We start from the raw sequence: 24,451 nt of genomic DNA, 5'->3' as shown, positions 1-24,451 counted from the left end.
ATAAGCCATAAAATATTAACTATTACGTATTTATACGTTGGTGGATAAAACTCCTTTTTTTACTAAATTCAAAGTAAACAAAATACATTTGTTTTATCTATTTATTATAATTATTATAATATAACCGTATTTAATAATAGGTATAACAAAAATGTACATATTGATATTTTGTACAATAGTTATTAACTTAATTTAAAAATTTAACAATGTTGAAGAAATTAAATATGACATTTATTGCGAGCCACACTGAAACCTGTTCGCCAGCTGTACGAGCACGCGGGCCACATGTTTGATACAATGATACCACTATGGCACTATCGTATTAAATAATTCGCGGTTTTTTCGAAACTAGAAAGAATATTAAAAATCAGGAAATTGATGAAATTAAAATTTTAAAACGTCAATATTTTCAGAAAAAAAAAACTCTACAAAATGGCTATCTTCAATTTTTTTCAAATATATTTTTTAACTTTTTTACCAAAACATAAAAATAAATTAAAACATGAAATATTTGTAGTCCTTGTCCTTGTGAATCTTATTAAAAAACCAGAATTATGATATCTCAATTATTTCAGGAGATATTACAATGGGTAAATCCTCGCGGGACACCCTGAATGTATTTTTAATATTAATTATGACTTAAGTATATTCAATTATAATATAAAGTGCACTGTGTTATACATTATAAAATTAATTTATCAGGATTTTTAATAAAATATTGTTGATCACGAGTTTCATAATTTATATTTTGGTTGTTTTTATATACGAATACCATTTTTATTGATATTTTATGCATTAAATTAATCAAATACTTCCTTTGACTTATTTAAATGGAAATATTACAAACTTATTATTGTGTATGACTTACTTACTTATTTATTTTATAATGCTTATTAATGTGTTATCGAAAAGTTAAAACTGTTCTAAAGTATCTAGTTGATAAAATATCCAGTTATTTTTGATATGTGTATAATAGAAACAATTTATTCAAGCTATATTCAAGAAGCTTTAATTGGGATCAAATCCAAAATTCAAGATATATAAAATATAAATTTAAATAGGCAGAATAAATTGTTTTTATTGCGTACATATATAAGTGTTGTATGGAATATAATTAATTAAAATATGGGAAAATCTCAATTACCAATATAGTTATTATTTAATAGACCACGTCTTTAAAAATTGTAGTTATTGCATTTTTTTAATATGAGAACTTCTTAGTTATCAATATAACGTGATTTTTTCAGTAAAACGCAAAAAAAAAAATGTCGTCTATGTATTGGTCAGGATAATATGGTCAATGATCACCGACAGACATGACGTGTCGGGGGTTCTTAGATTCAACTTTATTCTCAAAATATAACTAACATGCAAAATATGTACTTTTTACGTACAGAATTACAATGTATTAAAATGTGTAAATATACAATTATATAGGGACACACGCCAAAGTCTATAATAGATGTAATGTTTTTACATAGGTATAAAAGGTTAATTTAGAAATTAAGTACTTATTATCTTAATAACTACATTAAATATTACTATCGATCTAATGGTTAATTTTTTTTTTATATAATTGAGTATGTAAACTAGACAAAGTTTAGTTTATCTCTGCTCGTTGTTAACAAAATTCATCAAATTCAATAGTTTTAATTTTTGTCAAAATACATAGTATACCCAACACGTAAGTTTAACAATTTTTATAATTTTATAAGATGATATAATTATGTTACTAAATTATTTGTCAACTATAGTGATATAGTGTGGGGTTTCCACAATATATCCGAATTGCGTTCTCAATTATAGTTACATCTTATATAATATTTTCCTTCTCACATTTACAGACTAAGGACTTGTATTTTTATACACAAAATTTATACGTAGGTATGTTTTGAATTATTCTGATATCTTCAAACATTATTATTTATACAATTTTTAAAAATAAAGTAATATTCATAAACAAAACATTTTTATTCGCTCTACATTTTCTTGACTTGAAATATTAATTAATAAATTCAAATTTGAAAATTAAAAAAAAATTTACAGTGTCATTAAAAATGTTAAAACGTAAATTACTGTATAAAACTAACCATATCGGCTACATTGTTTCATGTATTTATAGTAATAATATAATTTACAGATCAAAAATATTGTGAAACATCCCAGTTAAAAAATGTAAATAATTCTCTATTATTTATAACAATAAGCAATTATTATTGCAATCATAATTCTTGTAGTCGCTATTTACAGGGTTATTCACCAAGCATAATTAAATTCCCCTAATTTTTTCATTAAACAATTGGTAATACTAAAAGTGTCTGAGAAAATTAAACGTTGGAACAATACAATATATATTTTTAAATAAATTAAATTATACTGGTTTATGTAGTTGTTTTATTAAGTGTAATCAGTATTAAACTTATTGATGGAAATATTAAATTACGATTTGGATTAAGAATATTTTCTTTATACAGATATTAATTTTTTTTTATTAACTTTTGATGAACTAGAAAATATTTTGTTTGTTACATTTTTTTAAAATACTATTTTATAAAAATATTTATATACAATAATAATATTTTAATAATCTGCGTATTGCTCTGAGTTTTTTCAAATTTGGTAATAACCACTACATTCAAATTTATAATTATTATAATGTATAGGTACTTTCAATACATTTAGCACCATTATCTTTTTTTAATGCGAACGTAACAAATTCTTTAAAGGTACCTACTGATTATTAAAAAGAAAATGTTACCTATTAGATTTTTATCAATATAGAAGTTACGACGAATTTACCAAACAAATTAGCTAATTCTATCTAAAACTATAAACCAATAATTATTTTGACTTTAATATTTAAAAAAAATAATGCATACATATTAAAGTATCATCCCCTACATAAAAATATATATAAAATTGGAAATCATTTTACACATTTGGTTAAGTGTAACCACTTATCTATCTTAATTGTTTTAAAATGAATTTTACTTAAAAATCACTTACACTCGTTTTATTTTATATTTTTATTACATTAGATATATCGTAAGTATATTTAGTACCTATACGAATAATTGTGTTAATAAGAGCATTTTTATCGATAATTATTAAAATATCAACAGCTATTATTTCTATATCGATACAGTTATTAAATTGTAATTTTAATTGATTGTGTTTAATTTTTAAAAATATTTTATCATATATTATTGAATATTGATATTAATCGATTCGATTTTTATTCTAAAATGTATATAAGTACCTACAACAAATGCACATATATTAGCTGTAAATAATTTATAATTTTTTTTTTATTACGATTGTCAAGTAACTAATTACATTTAATTTATTATAATTTCACGATTTTTCAGTATTCGTAAACCATCGACATGCTAACCTATCTAGGCATCCATCTATCGTACACTATACCAGTCATTGGTGTCTTAACGTTAATAACTCGGCCATTTATCAATCGATTGGAAATTTTCAAAATTGGATGTATTACTGCCGCAGCTGTTCTCTATTCAGTACCACTGTACAACTATTATGTATACAATGGGGTTAAGACGTATTCGCCAGAGTCGGTTTTAGCCGTCATTGGAAATGTACCCATCGAGGAGTATATACTTGTGGTCGTGCAAACCGTTCTCACTTTGTTGTGGGCTACGATGTTCGTCCTGTGGTCGACTCCGTGCTTGAACTTCAACTATGACAAACGTAGCTACCAATTGATTCGTTGGTTACCTATATCACTGTTGAGCACCGTCACGGCGGCCGGCTACACGATGGTCGTGTCGGCACAAGATAAGTTTTACTTGGGATGCATACTGTTTTGGGCGTCCCCAGCAATCATGATCATGTGGTACGGAGCAGGCAATTTTTTCGTGAAAAAGATTATACCGTCGTCGATTGCGATCGCGGGCCCTACGTTGTACATGTGCTGGATTCATTGGATGACCGTTAAAAACGACGACTCGGGCGTGTTGGCGCTAGAAGAACTGTTGTTTTTCTTTGTCACTAATCTGATGGTCGTCTTGGCCGGATCGTGTTACGACAAAGCGTACGGTATGATAGTCACGTATTCGTTGGATTTCCCTCACCAGTTCAGTGTTAGTTGGAGATTCGTTCGACAGATGTTAAGAGCATTTGCGAACTCGGAATATTCTACTCCTTCTGCCGTGACACATGATATTAAGACAAGCATTAAGGTCTTAAATACTTCGAATGCGTTTGGTACTTCCAATTATTTATTCCATGCTGGTAAGTCGATCGTCGTTAAGAATAAAATAAATTTAGTAAGTGTATGTAATACATTTTTTTCCCACTTTGCCTATAAGATTCATTCGGTTATAATAAGACTCACTTTGTGGTGGTTCCAAGACCCAAAGTGAGTCTTATAAGCGGCGTCCACTGTTTTAGGTATATCTATTTATAATAAAATAATTTATTTAAATGATATAATATAATAACATTTACACACTCGCGTTTTTAAATTACTCATTTAGATTAAATAAAATATGTATATTTTTAGCTCGTAGGTATAATAAACAAATCATATAAAATATATAGTCAATGTATTCCAAGGTTTAGATTTTGATACGAGTATATAATAATCATAATAATACCTAAACAACTTGTTTTTGAATATTATTTGTATACCTTTAGTATGTATAATAATCGAATTAAAAATATATATATATTTAATGTACTCCGAGGTTTAAATGTTAACAAATAATACTCATAATAATACTTAAACAACTTATTTTCGAATGAAATTTAAAAAAACTACAAAATGTTTGTATGAATTTATTATTATCATTTACCCTAATTCAAAATGTATACCTATGTGAGTTATTTAATATTGTGTGCATATATTTTCCATTTAGCTATTCCTATAATTAAAGCATCAGTTACGCGTTTACAAAAAAAAAAAAAGTTTTGATAGTATTATTATTATATTTAAATTATTATCAATATGTGTATGTTGTATAATTATGAATATCTTTTAATTTAGGTATACGACTAGATTTAATAATTCTGTACGCATTTTGTCGTGTAACTGACGAAATGTTTGATAACAGAACGGACGAGAAAAAGAAAAAACTCAAATTAGAGCTATCCAAACAATTTATCAGTGAAGTTTTTGCTGACAGGAAATCAGATTATGACGTTAAAAGAACACCACAAGAAGTAAACATTGATTGGAAAAAATACGAATCCGTATTCACTGATGTTGAATTATCATCTTATCGCGCAGTGTCTAGAATTGCATTTTTTCTTCCTCGTAAGCCATTCGAAGAGTTATTCGCGGGTTACCAATGGGATCTTGAGTTTAGGTTGGTTCGAAACGAAAACGATTTAATGTTATACACTACCTATGTAGCCGGAAGCATTGGTGCATTATGCCTTTATGTAATGATGTACAGATATGGTAATGACATCAATGATCTCGTCGACAAAGCTGATTATTTGACTAAATATGCATACAAAATAGGGCAAGTAAGTATTGTTCGTGAATAGGTATTTATTAATATTTTTATTTATTATTAGTAGTATACTTGTGTGTAAATATTTTATTTATCGTGTTGTTCATTATCAAGATAATCTATGGTATATCTAAAAATATATATCTTATTATCTTATCTAGATTGAATTTTTTTTTTTTGTGACGAAATTTTCAATTTTATTTTCTTATGAAATGTGGGGGGCTATTAATTTCTCTAAGCTATTTCTTATACGCGTGTTTGCTGTAATTATTTTTAAATATTATATTGTTAATTCAAACACCAATTGTGTGAAATTTGTATTATAAAAATGTAAGCTTAATATTAGCGGAAGCCGTCCGTTTCTTCGCGTTTGAGTTATTTGTCCGCCTCCGACTATTTAGCCACTGATATTTATCACGTTATCAACTTCAAATACTATTAATATTTTTAATCATTAATATATTTTTTTCATTCAAATATTGAATATTTTTTCATTTTTCTTGAGTTTGGACTGTCTTTGCATTTTTGAGAGTACCGCTGTCGAGTAAAGACTGTGTAATATATAATTTTGTCTAACATAAATTTGTAATACATGGATGCACAATTATTTTTCGGTGAACCATACTTATAAATGGTTCAATAATGCACATACAAGCCTATTTGAATTAATTAATTCAGCTAAAGATTATTTATTATGTAAAAAATATTGAAACTATTGTATAAAATATTTTACGATTACTTGATTAAATCAGTATAAGTATTTAGTAGCGTCGATATTTTTAAATTGCGTGTGAATATCATTTTCCGATAACTGATCCAAATTCGTGTGTGGTTTGTAGCAACAGAACTAATGATTTATGCAAAATACGAACATTATGTTTGATATTCAGTAAAAATGATCAGATTTATAAATACAAAAAAAATGTCAAATTAATAAAATACAAAATAAGTATAAAAATAATCGTGTATTACTATAATATATTTAATATTGCGGTGCAATTTGTAAAAAAGTATTCAAATAAAACATAAAAAGTTCAAACTAAAATAAAATCAATTTTTATTTATCATATTATATCGTCAATCTGGATGTTTTCTATTATTATTATTTTATATAGATAGTTATGCATATTTATCAAATTATAATCCTAAATAATATCTAATCAGTAACCATTATTCGCTAATCTACTATTCTCATTAATGAAATTCATAATTACAACTAAGCATATAGAATTAACTATTTATATTTACTATAAGACATAGTGCAGGACAGCAAAAACCGATCGTTTGTTCAAACTTTTACCCGCGTAATTCGAACTTGTACACCTAAAAATGCGCACTTGCAATTCACTAAAACATTGATCTTTTTTTAACATGCAATTTGAACGCCGCCTGTATTGGGTTTAAATCTCGCTCATCTGACGCACACAAATCACTAACCCTAGGAAACTAATACGGTTTTGATAGCCACCTGTAATTTCTGCAGTATATTGGATATTCCCCACTATATCAGTTTATTTTTATCGATTATATTTATTTTTACTTGTCATATTAAGATTTATTATTGATTTTATATTATGTTTTTTAAAGCGTTATGTTATTTATACTTATGTAGTCAATATTTATTATTCGTATAGTAGGTTGATAGTTATTTGAACAATTATTACATAAAAATGTTTTATTTATGTGTTAGAACGGAGTAATATTTACATTTAAAAACATTTAAAAACAATTAATAATAGGTTATAACCAAAAATAAATTTATCTTTTGCTTCTACTAGTGATTGGGATTTACTCAATTTAATAATACATTTATAATTTGTTTTTAAGGGTTTACAACTCGTGAATATTGCTCGGGACCTCGTAACTGACAGCGAATCACTCGGTCGGTGTTACTTTCCAGCTGAATACATGGATGATGAAAAAGAAGATTTAAGGATCCTATGTCAAGAAAAAAATCCCAGGTCTTTGGGAAACAAGAAATTAAAGAAATACTCTTCAAAAATGATACAGTTGGCTAACAAACAACAATTCGAATCAGTAGGCGCTATCAAATGTTTGCCACAAGATTTAATAGGATCAGTTCTAGCATCTACTGAAGTGTACCGAGGACTAATTAAAATAATCCAGTCATGTCCAATTTACCCAACCAGAGCATCATTATCAAATTGGAATAAATTATTAATAGTACTCAATACCCTTTACATTAAAAGCATCCAATACATTTTTTAAATATAATTATAAAATACTTATAGTTCAATTATACGTTTTTGAATGAAATCCATAGTTAGACTATAAATTAGCAATTTAGTAGTGTAGGTAATTATTTATTTTAATTTTAAATTACAATAAATGTAAAACATCAGTTATATAAAAAAATGTGTTTATTATACATTTGTGAATTTTTTGATTCATTGTTTTAATTTTAACTGTTTATAACAATTATTGTAAAATATTTATTTATGGTTAAAATATAACGAACGTTATTATAATGTAATATTCTCTCTCTTTCTTTTTATTTTTAAAAAAAAATAATGTTTATTGAATATTTTCAATCTATACTATATATTATATACAATGAGTGATGTTATATTCTCTACAGTTGTAACAATATAAGATACATATACTTTAAGCTCCTTTTATCAACAAACAATAAGAAAATACATGTTAAGTTTCTTCAACTGATTTCTTCTATTAAACATTTTAATGTAGCCGAGTATATAATGGATTTTATGAAGTATATAAAAATACATATAATAAGTTATTCCAATGGTACATTGCATAATGTAAATTATTAATGATGTATAAACAATAAATTATATAGTAATGGTTACGCAAAACAATGTGGATACGATAATATAAGTATAATGGATCATTGTATTCGTGGCATTGTATACATACGTACTATATTATTATGCTAGTTATACGGATAGTTTGATTTAAAATGTTATTAATAAATTAATATTATTTAATCAAAACTATTGTCCGTTATCACACAACCTAAACCAGTTTGACCAAAGTCTTAAACTAAAAAAGCTTAAAAAAACTTGTAAATATTTAAACAACGAATAAAACTTGTGTAAGTATAAAGTACTTGAAAGTCATTAAAAATGATTCTATAGTATGTTTTTATGATTTATTGCTATCAACTTCTAATAAAAATAAAACTATAGGAAATAATAATTTAGTTACGTAATTTAAATTTAAATATAATTCTATTATTATGTAATACAATTTATAAGTACAATGTAGGTTAATGTAATAAGATCAAATTATTCAAAATAGTTAGATACGATAAAGCATTATAGCATTATCTATAGGTAATAGGTATTAATAATATTCATAACTTACAAAATGTTTATAAATTACGTTTTCCATTAAAACAAAGTGTGTCGCTTATTAACAAATAAATCAAAAATCAAGTTTTCGAAGTATTTTTAATCAAACAATAATAATCACTAAATACTTGACAATAATATATTTTCAATGAATATGTACGATTTTAATATTATATTGATAAGGAATATTGTGCTATATGTACCAATAATGAATAAAAATACATAAGTATATTGTAAATTATTTGATCTTTTTCTGCGAATTCGTTACATTTTTAAACGTTAAGATAAATGTATTTTAATGTATAAATGTTAGAGAAACTTTTAAAATTATTCGAATAATTACATAGATATTTACAAAATTAAAAATTGATAGTTATTTTTTTGTATATTGATAAACTATACGAACTTAAATAGTTATCATCTTAAAAATTATATGACGTCATATTATATCGCTATTATAAAACATATTATTTTTCTTTAACATGCAATGATTCCCTAAAAACTTAGTTACCTATTGACGGAAATCTGTAAATATAATAAAATTTTGGTAAAATTTAGGCTGAATTATGGTATAATATAATAATTTTTGTAAATCTAGTTAAGTTATTTAAACAACTAAATTGGTTTTATTTTATTAAACATATGGTTTAAAATATGGTTTAAAACACGGTACATATTAAAGTAATACTATTATTACTATATTATAATATATCGTGGTTTAAAATATATGATACAATTAAATTTACCTTAATATAAAATAAAATCAAAATTTTATTACTCTGAATAAAATTTACTTTATTTTATGAAACACTGATGTTATAAACTCGAAATAATCTATGGTGTTTTTCTCAACGTTTTGAACGCAACAAATTTAAGTGGATCTGAAAACAAAATTTAAAGTAAATAATAGAAAATATTTTCATTCAAGATTAATAATAAATAAATAAATAGCATAATATTAAAAAATAGTATGAAGTTTCTACTATTTATTAAACTTTAAAAAATAAAATATAATTTTTAAATTATAGTTCACTGTTGATTGGCCTAGATTCGTATATTGCTTTGATAATAGGTAGATAAAATGAATCAAAGATAGATTAAATTTGAATTATTTTCATAATAATACGTAAGTTTCGTTATTTATTTTTTGTTGGTTGTTTTTTTTTTCATTTCAAGCTTTATCTTCAAAATTGCTTCTAAAAATCAGTAACCAACCTCAATGTAGAAAATTATTTATACTTCGAAATGTTTCGTTTGATGTAGGTAAACACACACACACAATCACTTAATATTATAATAATAAAATCAATGTATTTTTTGTATTTCTCAGAATCTTAATATGTGGTTTCGACTATTTTATATTCGTATATTGTTTATACAACATACTCATAATTATAATAACACAAAAAGTTACAAACTATACTTTACCTACTAAATACCGTTTCAGTTCTCATTTTATAGTACGATTATCTGTAATGATTAATGTTGAATTATATTTGTAAAATCACTTTAAACTATGTACGTTTGAGTTATACTAAATATTATATAATATTAGATGATAACGGCTTAAACTTTTATACTTTATAGTATTTTTAGTTAAAAAAAATAATTTATCGATAAAATATTAATGAAATATGTTCTATTATCAATATTATTACTGATTTACACAATCATATTGTATAAACTATGTTATATTGTTTATCAATGAAGGACCAATATTAAAAAAATAATATATAAATGTTCATAATGTTTAAATAATCATCGATTGGAAGGAATACAAATAAAAGTTAACACAAGAAGAACTATCAATTTTACGTGCATTCTCAAGAATAGCATTTCTTTTGCCTCGTAAACCATTTGAAGTGATAATTACAGGTTTCCAATTAGATCTCTCGGGTACATTGTTCTAAGACGAAAATGATTTAATGATATATCTTAACTTTGTAGTGGGCAGTTTTGGCGCAATGTGTATTTAAATAATTATGTACAGATACAATATTGACAAGTATGAATTTGTAGGAAAGGACGATTATTTACTTAAAAAGTCCTATCAGATAGGAAATGTTAGTTTTACTTGACCAAGTTTTTCAAAATTATTGTATTATATATGTACGTTTGCAATTTTTTATAGGAACTATAGTTGGTCAACATGGCCAAGGATATTGTCTATGACAGTGAATCATGGAGTCGATGCTATTTTCCTACCGCATTCATGGATGTTGAAAATGAAGATGTCAGTGTGTATTTTGCGAGGAAAAGAAACCCAGCTCCAAGGGAGAAACAAAGTTGCGAAGATACGCAAAAATGATGATACAATTGGCCGACAAACACCATCTTGAATCAGTGGGAACTATAAATCGTTTACCTCAAGAAATACAACGTACAATTTTAGCGTCTACTGAAGTTTATCGTTATCGGATTATTGATGCAATCCAATCAAGTTCAAAATTTCCTTACAAAGCAAAATTAACAACATATAATAAGTTAATGATATTATTTAAGACATTATATATTAAAAGTACGCAATATGTAGTTTAAGCTGGTTTTAAAATATATAAGTAGTTTACTGTAATCTGTGAGTATATTCCTGGGCCATAAAGAAATAGTATATTTAGTCGATACGAGTATTTTTAAATGCATCATGATTAAATCAAACTTTTTCTTATATTGTTTATTTTATTATATCTTTGTTATTATTTATCAAAAAAATAAATTTATATTTATAATATTTAACTATGCATTTTTTTTTTTTTTGCTTAATGTTATTATACAATAGGATTAACTAAGTATGATTAATGAATATATCAACAGAGTTTTTTTAAGGACAAAAGAAATTTGAACAACATTAGAGATTTAAATAAAGAATAAAGATTTTGTCTTGTTTTATAATTTAAAAATATTATTCTTGTGTAGTTAAAATATATATTATAGTAACGCATATTTTTAATTGTATACACAAATCTATATTTTCAATTATAATGTTTTCAGTAAAAAATTAATCGATAATTAACCTACGGTTTCTATTTCTCTCATTACTAGTATAAGATAAATTACTTTAATAGTAATAGTAATATATCATAAAATATGATACGTATATTCTGAGTCAGAATTTCTGATAGACCGTCTTCACTCAGAATCGTTCTTGTCTACAATGATTTATCACTAATTTCAAATTTAGCACATCACATTATCACAACACTATGGTGACTTACTAAATTACGAGCAGAAACAATACCTATTGGCTATTATACAGTATAGCAGAGCTGTTTAACCAATACTTTATCCCTTATTTTTTTATGTTTTTACAAAAAGTTGTATGAACTTCTAATTGAAAAATTAAGTATTAATTAATTTTAATTTCAATAATGTATTAACCATTTTTTGCGATTTTTATGAATTTTGTATGATCCTAATTTTAAACGTTTATAAAAAAATATTTTTACTATTTACTTTAGATATTTTTTAGTTGTTAAATTAACAATTATCTTATTAAAAGATAAGTGTCAAATTTTTAAGTATTTCCACCCAGCGAATAATTTTAAGCCGATATCTATAGAAAAAACAACTAGTAAGAATCAACAATTTGATTGTAAATAGAAAATGATAATATAATCATTTTGTGGAAATTTTATTTTGTTTTACACGATTATAAAATTAAGTAACAACTAGATTTAATTAGCTACCAGAAACCATCCTCAAAGTTTAATTTTATCGATAACTCATCATGTATTCATAACACACACACACACACACACACTTAAACACATAATTGTAGAATCAATACAATCTGTTTAGAATCTAAAATATAATATTTTATAAAAATATCGTTTTTTACAAATTTAGATTAAATGAAAAAAACGTGAAAAAAAAGTAACCTAATAAAGCGAGATTATTAAGGTTATAGACGTCTTAAATGTATGTAATTAAAAACAATATAGTAAATAGGAAATAATTTGAAACGCACCTATAAAACATCGTTATAGGTTTAAGTTTTTCGCAAAATTAGTTGTCAAATTAACCGTCATAAATAGCTCAGTAGTTTAAACAGGTGGTTATCATTTTTATTAGGGGAAAAAAATTCCAAATAAAGAAATAAATGATTTATTATTAATTTTTATTCAATCGTTTGTTTATTTAAGATATGTTCAAGCAATGTTAAATTATTAATTATAATACCTATAAATGATGATTTATTAGACCACACACTATAACGTTGCATTAAGTCTGCCAATTCGTTATATATGAGTACCACGTACCTAGTACTTATTAAAACTAAATACTAGTCCAACTTAACCTACAGCATTATAAAGTACTTATATATCATTAGATACATTACATAAATCAGCTACTGAATTTAACGATATTATAATATGTACCGGGTGATCCATTTAACATAAAACATTCATTATTTCAAAAACTTATTGAACTTAGAAATAGATTAACCACAAAGTTTATTAGTAAACTTAAAAAAAAAATTAATTTATGAAAAAATTTTATTTTTACACTATAATTTAAAGAATTTTAAGCCAAAGATTTTCTAAAAATAATTTTTTTTTATTTAGTTGTCTTACTTTTTTTAATGACATCATGTATTTTATTATTGAAAAATAGAATTTTTACAGTTTTTAGAACATTTTGATAGATAAAAATATAATTAGATGAGTATCTAGTTTATAATTTATTGATATCTAAATAAAAGTATCAGTAGAGTAAAAATTACTCACAAAATTTGGATCCACTACTTTGATCGTATAAATTTTAAATACTTGTATAGAAACTAGGTATCCATTTTGTCCAATATTGAATTTGTATAGATGAAAATTCTCTGATTAATATTTTTCTTCGATAAATACGATTATTAAGTTTTTAAAGACCTACATTTTCAATTTCTTGATTTATTAAATGGAATCATACGTAAGTGAAATAAAAAAATTGTTTAAATATAAAAATTAAAACGAAATAGTATAGGATATCCGGTATTATCTGTATCCGGTACGTTCTTATTTACCTATTTGAACTATGTCAATATAAAAATTTATGTTAGTAAAATTCACCTATGATCTTCATATTTTATAGTACATATATTCCATAACTTTATAATAAATTGTAAATTAATACATTAACATAAATTTCCTTCACCTTTGAAATAAATTTTAAGATCATGATTTTGATAACTTCCCCTCCATGAAAAAATTCTGTTTAAATTAATACTTTTTAGTTCGCTCTATGCATTTACTTAATAAGTCTTCGTGTAGTCAACGCTAGTTATATTACTTATATTAACTATAATATTATGCAGATAAGTATTTTAAATACATTTGATTTAAAGTGTTTCCATTTTAAATACACTCAGTCAAAGTTTTTAACTATATAAGTATCAAGTAAGTTACCATCTATATAACATAATGTAATATTAAATTTATAATAGTAGAAGTCAATAAGTGAAGTATTTATTACTAATTTTACATTGGTTTTACATTGATGTTTTTTTTTTTTTTTTTGTGGCATCTAAAGATTCTTTTTATAGCAGAAAAAATCTTCAATTTCAACTTTTTAAATGGCATCTAGTTGGTGCTTTCGAAGGGTTTAAATATAAATTTCAGTTCCTTTCAAAATTATCATAAAAAATTAAAATAAAAGTAAGATTTAACTGGAAATTATATAAAAAACTAATTTTTGAAAAACAATGTATTTTTTTGATATTAAAAAATTAATAGTTATAGGGACATACAGTTAATAAATGTGTAATATTATAATATTTTAAGTATAATATATTATTATTAAAGTATTTTAAATATTTATGTGCTATTTATTAAAATTTGAAGTTTTTATCGTTTCATATTAAAACTATATGTGTTTCTGAATAAAAAAGGTTGATCATTTAATACTTTTAATAAGTTGCAATTCAAAAATATTATTTGTAGGTAACTTTTCGAAACTATTCGTGTGTTGTTAACTATAGCCAACGCTATTCTCAAAATATTTTGATTACTTTTAAACTATTTGAATAACAAACCAACGCCAGCTTGACTTAAAAATTCCCCATAAGCTTTTTTATTCAACATTTAATAATTGATTATTTTGTCAAATTTATTTGCATCACTAACAAAAGTATGAAGAACAGTAAAATAAAATCAATAATATTTGAAAAGTTAAAAGTAAAAATAAATTATAAATAAAATGAAAGAAATATAAATAATTTATTGATCGTTAGTCCTTGTGACTTACCAAAACGTTGTTTTTTTATCTATTTTAAAATATTTTCACTAATAGAAATTGCCGTTTTGATAATTATTTATTGTTAAAACTATAATACATTTTAGAAAGTAATTATAACAATAATTATACTAACTTGGGATAAATAATATGTTGGAAATCGTGGATAATAAATTATTTTCATTTGCGCTTAAAAATGAAAATATAAAGCACTATAATATTAAAGATTTTATTTTTTCAGTTCTAATACCCAAAAATGTTGACTTACATGGACATACATTTAAAATACACACTTTCAGTTATCGGTGTATTGGCATTAATCACCCGGCCGTTTCTATGTCGCATGGAAACAACCAAAATAGCATTCATAAGCACCGTAGCACTACTCTACACAACACTGTGTTACAACTACACTATCCTGAATGGAGCTCGGACATATTCGCCCGAAAAAGTTTCTGGCGTTATAGGAAATATCCCCGTCGATGAGTACATATCCGTAGTCCTACAAGTCGTTCTCGTTTCGCTGTGGGCCTACCTCTGCGTTCGATGGAAACACCAATGCTTGAACTTTAACCATGACAAACAAAGTTATCAGACGATTCGCTGGATGCCGATCCTACTGCTCAACGTCACCACGGCCATAGGTTACGGATTGGCCGTCCCGGGACAACAAACGTTTTACTTGGGAAGCATAATGTGTTGGGCATCTCCCGTGATAATGGTCATGTGGTACGGCGCGGGCAATTATTTCGTGAAAAATTTAATACCATCGTCTTTTGCGATCGCGATACCGACTTTATACCTGTTATTGGTCAATCGGATAGCCCTGAAAGAAGACGTGTGGCATCTAAACAAAACTACCAGCTTAAACGTATCCGTGGCCAACGGTTTACCATTAGAAGAAGCACTATTTACATTTATAACGACCGCGATGATCGTCTTGGCAGGAAATTGTTACGACAAAGCATACAGTATGATCATAACGTTTTCTTTAATATACCCACACCAGTTTAGTTTCAGTAGAAGTTTCATTGGTCAGATGTTTAAAGCATTCGCGACTTCGGAATATACAATGCCTTCTATTGTAACAGATGACTTGAAATATTGTATCAAACTATTAGATTCGTCGCATTCATTCGGCACTTCTAATTATTTATTCCATACCGGTAAGTTAAAACCAAATATCCGTGAATTTAAATTAATATTAGATACATTAAAAAATGGAGTCATTTTCAACATTTTTATTTATTAAAATGTTTTTTTCTTAAGTGTTGTTATCTAAATTGTATTATTATTTGTTTATATGATATGATAAAGTTGAGTTTTTTTTATGTATAAAATTATCAACTTACATAATACTGTTTAATGATAATTTTTTTTTAAATTTAGCAATTCGTTTGGATTTATTAATTATATACGGATTTACTCGTATTACGGATAATATGGTTGATGATGAATCAGACTTTGAAAACAAAAAAATTAAATTAAAACTATGCTACAAATTTATCAACGAACTTTTCGCTGACAGAAAATCAGATTTTGATGTTAAGTCTTATCCACAAGAAATAATCATCGATTGGAAGGAATACGAGTCTGAGTTGACAGAAGAAGAATTGGCAATTTTCCGTGCATTTTCTAGAATAGCATTTCTTTTGCCTCGTAAGCCATTTGAAGAATTGTTTGATGGATTTCAATTGGATCTTTCTGGTACATTGTACAAAAATGTAAACGATTTGTTGATATATTTCACACTTGTGGCCGGAAGTTTCGGTGCAATGTGTGTTTATATAATCATGTACAGATACAATATTGACAAGTACGAATTCGTTGAAAAGGACGATTATTTGATTAGAAAATCCTATCAGATAGGAAATGTAAGTTTTGAAAACATAATTTTTAAAATAAATTATTTGTACGTGCGTTTGCAATATTTTTTTGTAGGGATTACAATTTGTGAACATTGCCCGAGATCTTGTCCGTGATAGTGAAGCATGGGGTCGATGTTATTTCCCTACTGAATTATTGGATGACGAAAAAGAAGATCTTAGGATCTTGTGTCAGGAAAAGAAGCCAAGATCTATGGGAGATAAAAAGTTGCAGAGATACGCCCGGATGATGATTCAGTTGGCCGACAAACATCAATTGGAATCGGTGGACGCTATAAACCGTTTGCCAAGAGAACTACGTGGTCCAATTCTAGCGTCTACTGAGATTTACCGTGGGCTTAATTATGCAATCCAATCAAGTCCAACATTTCCTCACAAAGCGAAATTGACGAAATATAATCAATTAATGATATTATTTAAGATTTTATACATTAAAAGTATGAAATACGTCATATAAGTCGATTTAATAGTATATATCGTCGAACCAAAACTCTATTGAATTTACGTAGTTTAATTAGGAAATATGATTGTAATATGATTGATACACAACGTTTAGTAAAATATTAACTTTATGCTTTACCTAGCAATATTTTTTTTAATAATTCAATGTATATTTTAAATTTTCTTTGTTTTTAATAACTCAAAAATAGAATAAAGTTTATACATTTAAGTATGCGTTTTCTTTTTTCAATTTATGATATAATATATATTAAAAATATACATTATTACAGAACAATACCTAATTCTTTACAATATATTCATTTACAAAAATTGTTAAAACAATTTTTTTTAAATCAGTCAAAATATAGATAATATTACATGCGGTGAAGACTAATATTTACTATCATTATTTCATTTGTGTATTTATTATGATTTGATGGGATAAGTATATAAATGTAAAAAAGTTGTCCTTATGTAAAAAAAAATTGGCCCAGAAAAATATTTCAATATTTTGAGTGTGTTTTATCGGAAAAATATTGAATTTAGTGGTTGGTACTTAAGGATACGAGACAACAAAATATTAAAAATAATCAAAAAATCTAAAGAAAAAATTAATGAAATATTTAATTTATAGTTTTAAAAGACTTTTTTTTATTTTTTTCAATGTATTTTCATAAATTTCGTGCTGCAAGATCGAAGGTCTTGAAAATTTACACAAGATCACTATAATTATAAGTTTTAATATAAATTGCTCATAGATTAGTCAAAACAATTTAATAATACAGATGCATATTTTTTGTATACAATTTGATTGAAAATTAATGCATCTTTTTTTATTGTAATTCGAAAAATACATAATATTACAAAAACTTTTTACGGTTACGAATATCAATAATTATTTTCTTTACAATATAATATTATACATTTTTAGACTCATTTAGAGTTATTTACCTTCTTGAAACTAACTCTACAAAGTTGATACAACAAACTAAAAGCATTCCAACAAACCAAGGCTGGGCAAGTTAATGCATTTTTGGTTAACTCAGTTAAGTTAAAAGTTAATACACATTTTTTTTAAACTTTTTAAAAGTTAAAAAAAAGTTGTTTTTTTATTCGTTAGCGTACTTTATTTCTTATCAACACACAACTAAATTATAAACTATAATACTTATACTTCATACAACATACAGTATTTCTATATAGTATGTGTTTTATTTAATTTATTTTCGTTTCGTTTTCTAAATAAATTCACGATAAAATATTTAACTGAAATAGTGACTGTAAAAAAAAATTAATTAACTTAATTTATTTCTTAAAATGAAAAATAAATTCGTTAATTAAAAAATAAATTTAGTAAGTTAATAGTTAAGTTAATGAAATCCAAATGTAACTAGTTAAGTTAATAAATTAAAATTAACTTAACATTTAACTTATTAACTTGTTAATGCCCAGCCTTGCAATAAACTCTTCTCGGACTCATTGGATATAGTTAGACAATTAATTTTAATCTTTAACTTTTTAGACTAAGGATCGATTAACACTATACTCGACTAGGCCAGTAATGACATATTATATAATTTAATAAAAATGTATAATATTATATGATTTATATAGTGAGATATTGAATAATAAAATATTTAGTACCTATAACGGCTATAACTTCAAAAACGCCGTTTTGGGTTAAAATTAATTCAATCTACCTAATTTATGATTGAATAATAATAATAATAACTAATAGCAATATAAATATCTTAAAACATTTTAAATTAAATAATGTTCTGGTAAAACTTTTTTATAATATAGGTACCTATATGATACCGACAATTGTGATAATCACTGTCAATAGTAACTAGAAAAAAATTAAATCACATATTTCATGTAGGAATCGATATTATTATTTCCTATAGTTATTTTTGTCGATTCTCCTCATTAAATATGAAAAATCCTATAGTGTTTGGCGAAACTCCCTCCCTAATTTCAGCATGGTGTTGTAAATAATCAAGGTCATAGTATGGTATAGGGATTGTATGTGTTCGTGTTAAGGGGCGGAAACTTTATTTTATGCGTGATTTCAGTTATAACCATAGTGTAAACAAACCACCTACACACTTTTTCTGTAAAAATTTATGTTCGTACACAAGAGTCTGCAGGCGTTATCCTACACGCGATCCGTACTCGATTTAATTTTTTTCCTCACCAAGTAATTCTAGCTTTATTATCGATTATATTGTGGGTAAAATCCCTAGAGAAACAGGATCAGTTATCAGAAATAGAGGTGGATAAATAGACTAGAGAGGGTATTTATATTTTGCCACACCCTATATAACATCGTAAATTATCAATAAGATTTTTCATAAAATTTTATTATTTGTTATTTGTATGATTTATTAGTAACACTAGAACAATAAGTAGCCAAAGTACTAAAGTAAAATTTATAGTATTCAAAAAGTAAAATATAAAAATTACTTTTGCATAAAATGAAAGAAATATAATTAATTAGTATAATCACATTTGCCCTAGTGACCCGCTAATTGTCTGTACTTAAAATGTGTATTTTCTTTTACAGATTTTGCAATTTTCAGTTTTATGACTAAAATCATAATAAATTGTACAAAGTAAAATTAATTGTAATTGTAAATTAATATACATTTTTCGTTAGAAGTTATGAATAATCATTTAAAAGGACTTCACAAAGTATCTAAAGCTATTAAGTTATTAATTGCTAGGTATAATGAACTAAACGACACAACTTCATGCGTATCAATCTATAATATTAATGTTTTTTAAGATTAAATGTTGATAATATTAACGTATTTTTAGAAATGTACCTAATACAATTCAAACAAAAACCTATTAACCAATTTATTCAACTTATAAATTATTCTATAAACTATAATATTATATTTATTATAAATTTCAGATAACTGATCTTTTGCATTGGGTTCACTTTAATTTGTACACTACACACTACATTTTTTAGTTTCTTTAACCAGTAATATTGTCCTACATGCACATACATTTAATGTCCACACTTTTAATTGTTGATGTATATTAGCTTTAATTATTCGGCCGTTTATGTGGTGATGGTAATAACTAAAATCGCAAGTTTATGAAATGCATAAAATCATTAATTTATGTTAAGTAAACATATTATCTATTGTGAAATAGAATTAAATTATATATTTATTTATTAACGGAAATAAATAAAATGTATAAAATAATAATAATGTATGTATGTGTTATTGTGAAATAAAATTAATAAAATAATACATTTATTTATTTACCTAAATATGGAAATAAATAAACGTATTATTTATTTAAATTGGTTTAAATTTCCTGCCAAGTAAACAAAATATGTTAACATTAATGTTTCGCTATACAAACAATCTTATTTATCGTTAAAACACATTTTATGATTACATAACGAAATTGTATGATGCATACACGCATACCACGGTCATTACGTGGTTATTTTTACTTAACTAGATATACTTATTGTACTTCTAACACATAGTTATAAGTTATAACAAACAATTTTAAGTAAAATATGAACTATTTTTTTTTTTTAAAGTTGTGCATACCATGTGAAGTATGTATACATGAAAATATACGTATATATAATATGTTATGTTTAATTAAAATAATATTAAAATAAAATAAAATTGCACGTAAAAATACATTTTCACTCGAATACACAATGACAACAGTCACGCAATATTTTAGAGGTCACTGGCATAATATAATAATATATAGTTTTTACTGTTTTTTTTTCTAGTCGCCGTTGCAACAACAAAAATGTTGTCTATTTTATCAAGATCTACGACTTGTCGCATACGAATTAACACCAAACATTGAAAATATTGAACAGAATTATAATACTTCCATTATTTTAGGGTATATCACAATGGGTCTCACGAGACACTCTGTATAATTCGATGCAAGTCCATAATTGTGATTTTTTTACTTAGATTCTATCCACTACTTTGTTACTAGATTTAATGTCATTTTTATAAAACCTTGAAATACTTGCTATAAAATGTTTTTAATGCAAATAAATTCATGAATACGTTTATTTTTTATATTTTATTAAATTAACTTGTTCAGTTTTATGTTCTGAAACGGAAGAATGAATGTATAAATTTTATGATGTGTTTTTTTAAATTTTTTTTTTCGTGTGTCTGAAAACGCTTTTCCTTTAAAACATATTCTAATTATCAACTTTGTTGAAAATTTAAAATAACATACTAGATTATTTTTAGGAGATTGAAATTAAGAATTCTCAGTACTTTTTAAAATAATTGGAGTAAATAATACGAACAATTGTTAAAATATAATACTATTCTTAAGATAATTATTTGGTAACCTTGGTTACTAAAAAAATAAAACCGTCTTCGTTCACATCGTTTATCATCGTATACAATGATGAGTTAAAATTTAACATATCCATTTTAGTGCGTACTTGCTTACCTATACTCAGTTACAATTTACTAGTATTGTCAGTTGAAAACAATGAAAACTCATAAGATTATAATTATATTATAAAATAAAAAGTATGTCTGAAAAATAAAAATTGTTTTAAAATATCTAATTTTCATGTTTTTATATTGTAATAATAATCTTACTAGGTACTTTATGTTAGATTTTTGAATGTTCGCATCCACTATTAAATAATTTTGTCTTCTGTGTTTCAACGCCATGACTATAATCTTTTGTCTATTATCATTTTAAGTCCATATTAAAATAAAAATTTGAATGCCGAATTTATCATAACATCAGAACAAGTTACAACCTTCCGGAAACATTAGCTGAAATCCTCCACAATCATCCTCAGTCAATATCCAACACCATAGTTTTATCATAGCCGCCAAACTTCAAACCAAGATTTAAAACAATTTAGAATAATAAGAATAAATAGACAATGATACATCATGTAATTAATTAAATTATCTTTCAATCCGAGGGTCTTGTTTTTTTCCAATAAAAAAAAAAATAAAAATTACCATAATTAATAAAATAAGCCTAAAAAGAAATACAAGATGCATAAAGATCAATAGTTGAGCAACTACCTCAAGTTATTTATCTCTACACAAGATAGTAAGAACTAATATGTATATTATTACTTAGATAAATATTATTACACGTTATAATTTATAAGTATCTCCTAAGATAAAAAAAAACCTTCAAATACAATAATAGAATATAACACGAGTATTTATTTTACGAAAATATTTTATTAAATTGATTTGTTATAACTTACAGTACATAAACATTTCATTTTAATATTTTTATTTAAAAATTTAAAATATCTCAAAAAAAAATACTTTTTTCCAATGACTTTAAAAAATATTAACAATTTATTTTGACAATTATTAGCTATTCTTTACTAAACAATATTTAAATATTATTGTTTAACAATAAATGCGTAAAAATAATTAATTTCTTGTTGTATTCATAAAATAACAATGTTGAAAATTAATATTATTATTAACGATACGCTTAAAAATAACACTGAAGAATCATATAACTGCTAAATTATAATTAATGACTAATTCAATATTAAAATTATCAAGGTAGGCATAATAATGCAGATAATAAATAAATTTAAAAATAAATATTGAACATTTAATTGTACAAATAATGGTTAATTACTACATACATTATATACTATGGTTGTTATATGTATATCTATTGTATAATATATATATATATATATATATATACATATACAAGGTGATTTTTGAACATGCTTACCCAATTTTTATGCTTAAATTATATATATGTATTCAAATTCTGATTTTTACAAAGTTTGAGGTTGTTAAAAAAATAATGTTTTTATTAAAAAATTATATTTTTAAATAATTTTTATCCTTATATTTTTTTAAGTATTTTACTTTTATGAATGAAAATATAATTTTGATTTCATATTTCAAAGCAGAATATTTTTCTGGGTATTTTGATACATCAAAATCGAATTTAGGGTGAGTAGTTTATGAGTTATACATATTTAAAGTTTTAATAAGCGGAGTAGTGGACAAACATTTTGCGGGGTAACCTCGTATCACTCCACTCCGCGCATCTAAACTTTAAATACTTATAACTCATAAACTAAAAAATATTTAAAAATATAATTTTTTAATAAAAACGTTATTTTAACAACTTGAAACTATGTAAAAATCAAAATTTGAATAGATGTATACTTTAAGCATAATAATGGTGTGAGCATGCTTAAAAAAATCACCTTGTATGTATAACTCCATACGTTTGTAAACACAATATTCATTATATTTTTATGATTCATCCTAAAGTATAAAATCTTAATAATTAGAGATCAGAAATCAGGAAATAATTGAAAATAACTTTTTTTCCAGACCTCCAAAAAATATGCAAAAATTTTAAATTATAAATTTCTGAAAACCCCCTGAAGTTTTCTGAAAATTACAAATGGTATTTAACTATGCTTAAAATATAATAAGCTTGAACCACGAAGTATGAATTAATAACTTTCTATTGATTTAAGTTTAAAACTAATGCTAAACGCCAAATTCTAATTTCACCATCGCTTTCAGTATAAAAGATACACAAGTTAGAAAATTAAATAAATCTATACAGCTCAGTAAAATAAAAATATAGTATAGTTTGGACTATTGGGCTGTGTTGTTGTTCAATGGTATTATGATTATCAATACCGTATTGACAATATGGATAGGTGGATATGATTATACAGTATCTACATAATTATATTATCAACCGCTAAAGTGAGTCCAACTTCCAAGTTATACAAGATAAATTGATTCCCAAATAATAATTCTATACGTCTATACATAAATTAAAAACATTAAAATTAACTTAATTAAATTTATGATACTGGGATATCCACATATTTAAATCGAACCTATTTGAACTATATATTCATAATCAACAGCTGAACAAAAATTCAACAAGTCATACATAGGTATGTCGCCATTTATTTGTGCGAAAAATAATATTTAGTTAATTTTCAACTCACAATGTTATTAAAAAACAATTTGATTATAATAATTAAATTAATAAATTTAATTTTAAAAATGATTAAAATGTTAAATATACTATA

At 24.8% G+C, this 24,451-nt stretch overlaps 3 protein-coding genes across 7 annotated transcripts in view; 2 read left to right on the top strand and 1 right to left on the bottom strand.

Moving 5' to 3' along the window:
• LOC113549968 (phytoene desaturase-like) overlaps positions 1-24,451 on the bottom strand; it is a 36,015-nt gene that overhangs the window by 10,398 nt on the left and 1,166 nt on the right. Inside the window, exon 2 of one of the 3 annotated variants that reach the window (XM_026951519.1) lies at positions 9,565-9,699. The exons of 1 other annotated variant lie outside the window; for it this stretch is intronic. The gene's annotated coding sequence lies outside the window, so the exon portion shown is untranslated. The remainder of the gene's footprint in view (positions 1-9,564; positions 9,700-24,451) is intronic. One more of the 3 variants, XM_026951520.1, reaches the window with a different exon arrangement.
• On the top strand, positions 1,584-7,795 carry LOC113549967 (bifunctional lycopene cyclase/phytoene synthase-like). 2 transcript variants are annotated; one of them, XM_026951517.1, is made up of 4 exons: positions 1,584-1,684; positions 3,369-4,257; positions 5,012-5,496; positions 7,311-7,712. In XM_026951517.1, exons 2-4 carry the CDS (start codon positions 3,387-3,389, stop codon positions 7,710-7,712), a joined length of 1,758 nt encoding a protein of 585 aa, XP_026807318.1. In that variant the 5' UTR covers positions 1,584-1,684; positions 3,369-3,386. The 2 variants fall into 2 exon arrangements, with proteins under 2 accessions (XP_026807318.1, XP_026807319.1); XM_026951518.1 differs by lacking the exon at positions 1,584-1,684 and having other exon boundaries at positions 3,387-4,257; positions 7,311-7,795.
• Positions 14,062-17,500, top strand: LOC113549966 (bifunctional lycopene cyclase/phytoene synthase-like). Of its 2 annotated transcripts, XM_026951513.1 has the most exons (4): positions 14,062-14,199; positions 15,276-16,200; positions 16,424-16,908; positions 16,976-17,377. In XM_026951513.1, exons 2-4 carry the CDS (start codon positions 15,291-15,293, stop codon positions 17,375-17,377), a joined length of 1,797 nt encoding a protein of 598 aa, XP_026807314.1. In that variant the 5' UTR covers positions 14,062-14,199; positions 15,276-15,290. The 2 variants fall into 2 exon arrangements, with proteins under 2 accessions (XP_026807314.1, XP_026807315.1); XM_026951514.1 differs by lacking the exon at positions 14,062-14,199 and having other exon boundaries at positions 15,291-16,200; positions 16,976-17,500.

Source organism: Rhopalosiphum maidis, chromosome 1 (genome assembly GCF_003676215.2).
Source record: "Rhopalosiphum maidis isolate BTI-1 chromosome 1, ASM367621v3, whole genome shotgun sequence".
NCBI lineage: Eukaryota > Metazoa > Arthropoda > Insecta > Hemiptera > Aphididae > Rhopalosiphum > Rhopalosiphum maidis.
This window is presented reverse-complemented; position numbering and strand designations above follow the sequence as displayed.

Excerpts from the sequence above, each read along its gene's own strand:
- LOC113549967 (XM_026951518.1), top strand. The coding sequence starts at position 3,387 with ATGCTAACCTATCTAGGCATCCATCTATCGTACACTATACCAGTCATT. Across the intron at positions 4,258-5,011 it reads CAATTATTTATTCCATGCTG|GTATACGACTAGATTTAATA; the intron begins GTAAGTCGATCG and ends CTTTTAATTTAG. Across the intron at positions 5,497-7,310 it reads ATGCATACAAAATAGGGCAA|GGTTTACAACTCGTGAATAT; the intron begins GTAAGTATTGTT and ends TTTGTTTTTAAG.
- LOC113549966 (XM_026951514.1), top strand. The coding sequence starts at position 15,291 with ATGTTGACTTACATGGACATACATTTAAAATACACACTTTCAGTTATC. Across the intron at positions 16,201-16,423 it reads TAATTATTTATTCCATACCG|CAATTCGTTTGGATTTATTA; the intron begins GTAAGTTAAAAC and ends TTTTAAATTTAG. Across the intron at positions 16,909-16,975 it reads AATCCTATCAGATAGGAAAT|GGATTACAATTTGTGAACAT; the intron begins GTAAGTTTTGAA and ends ATTTTTTTGTAG.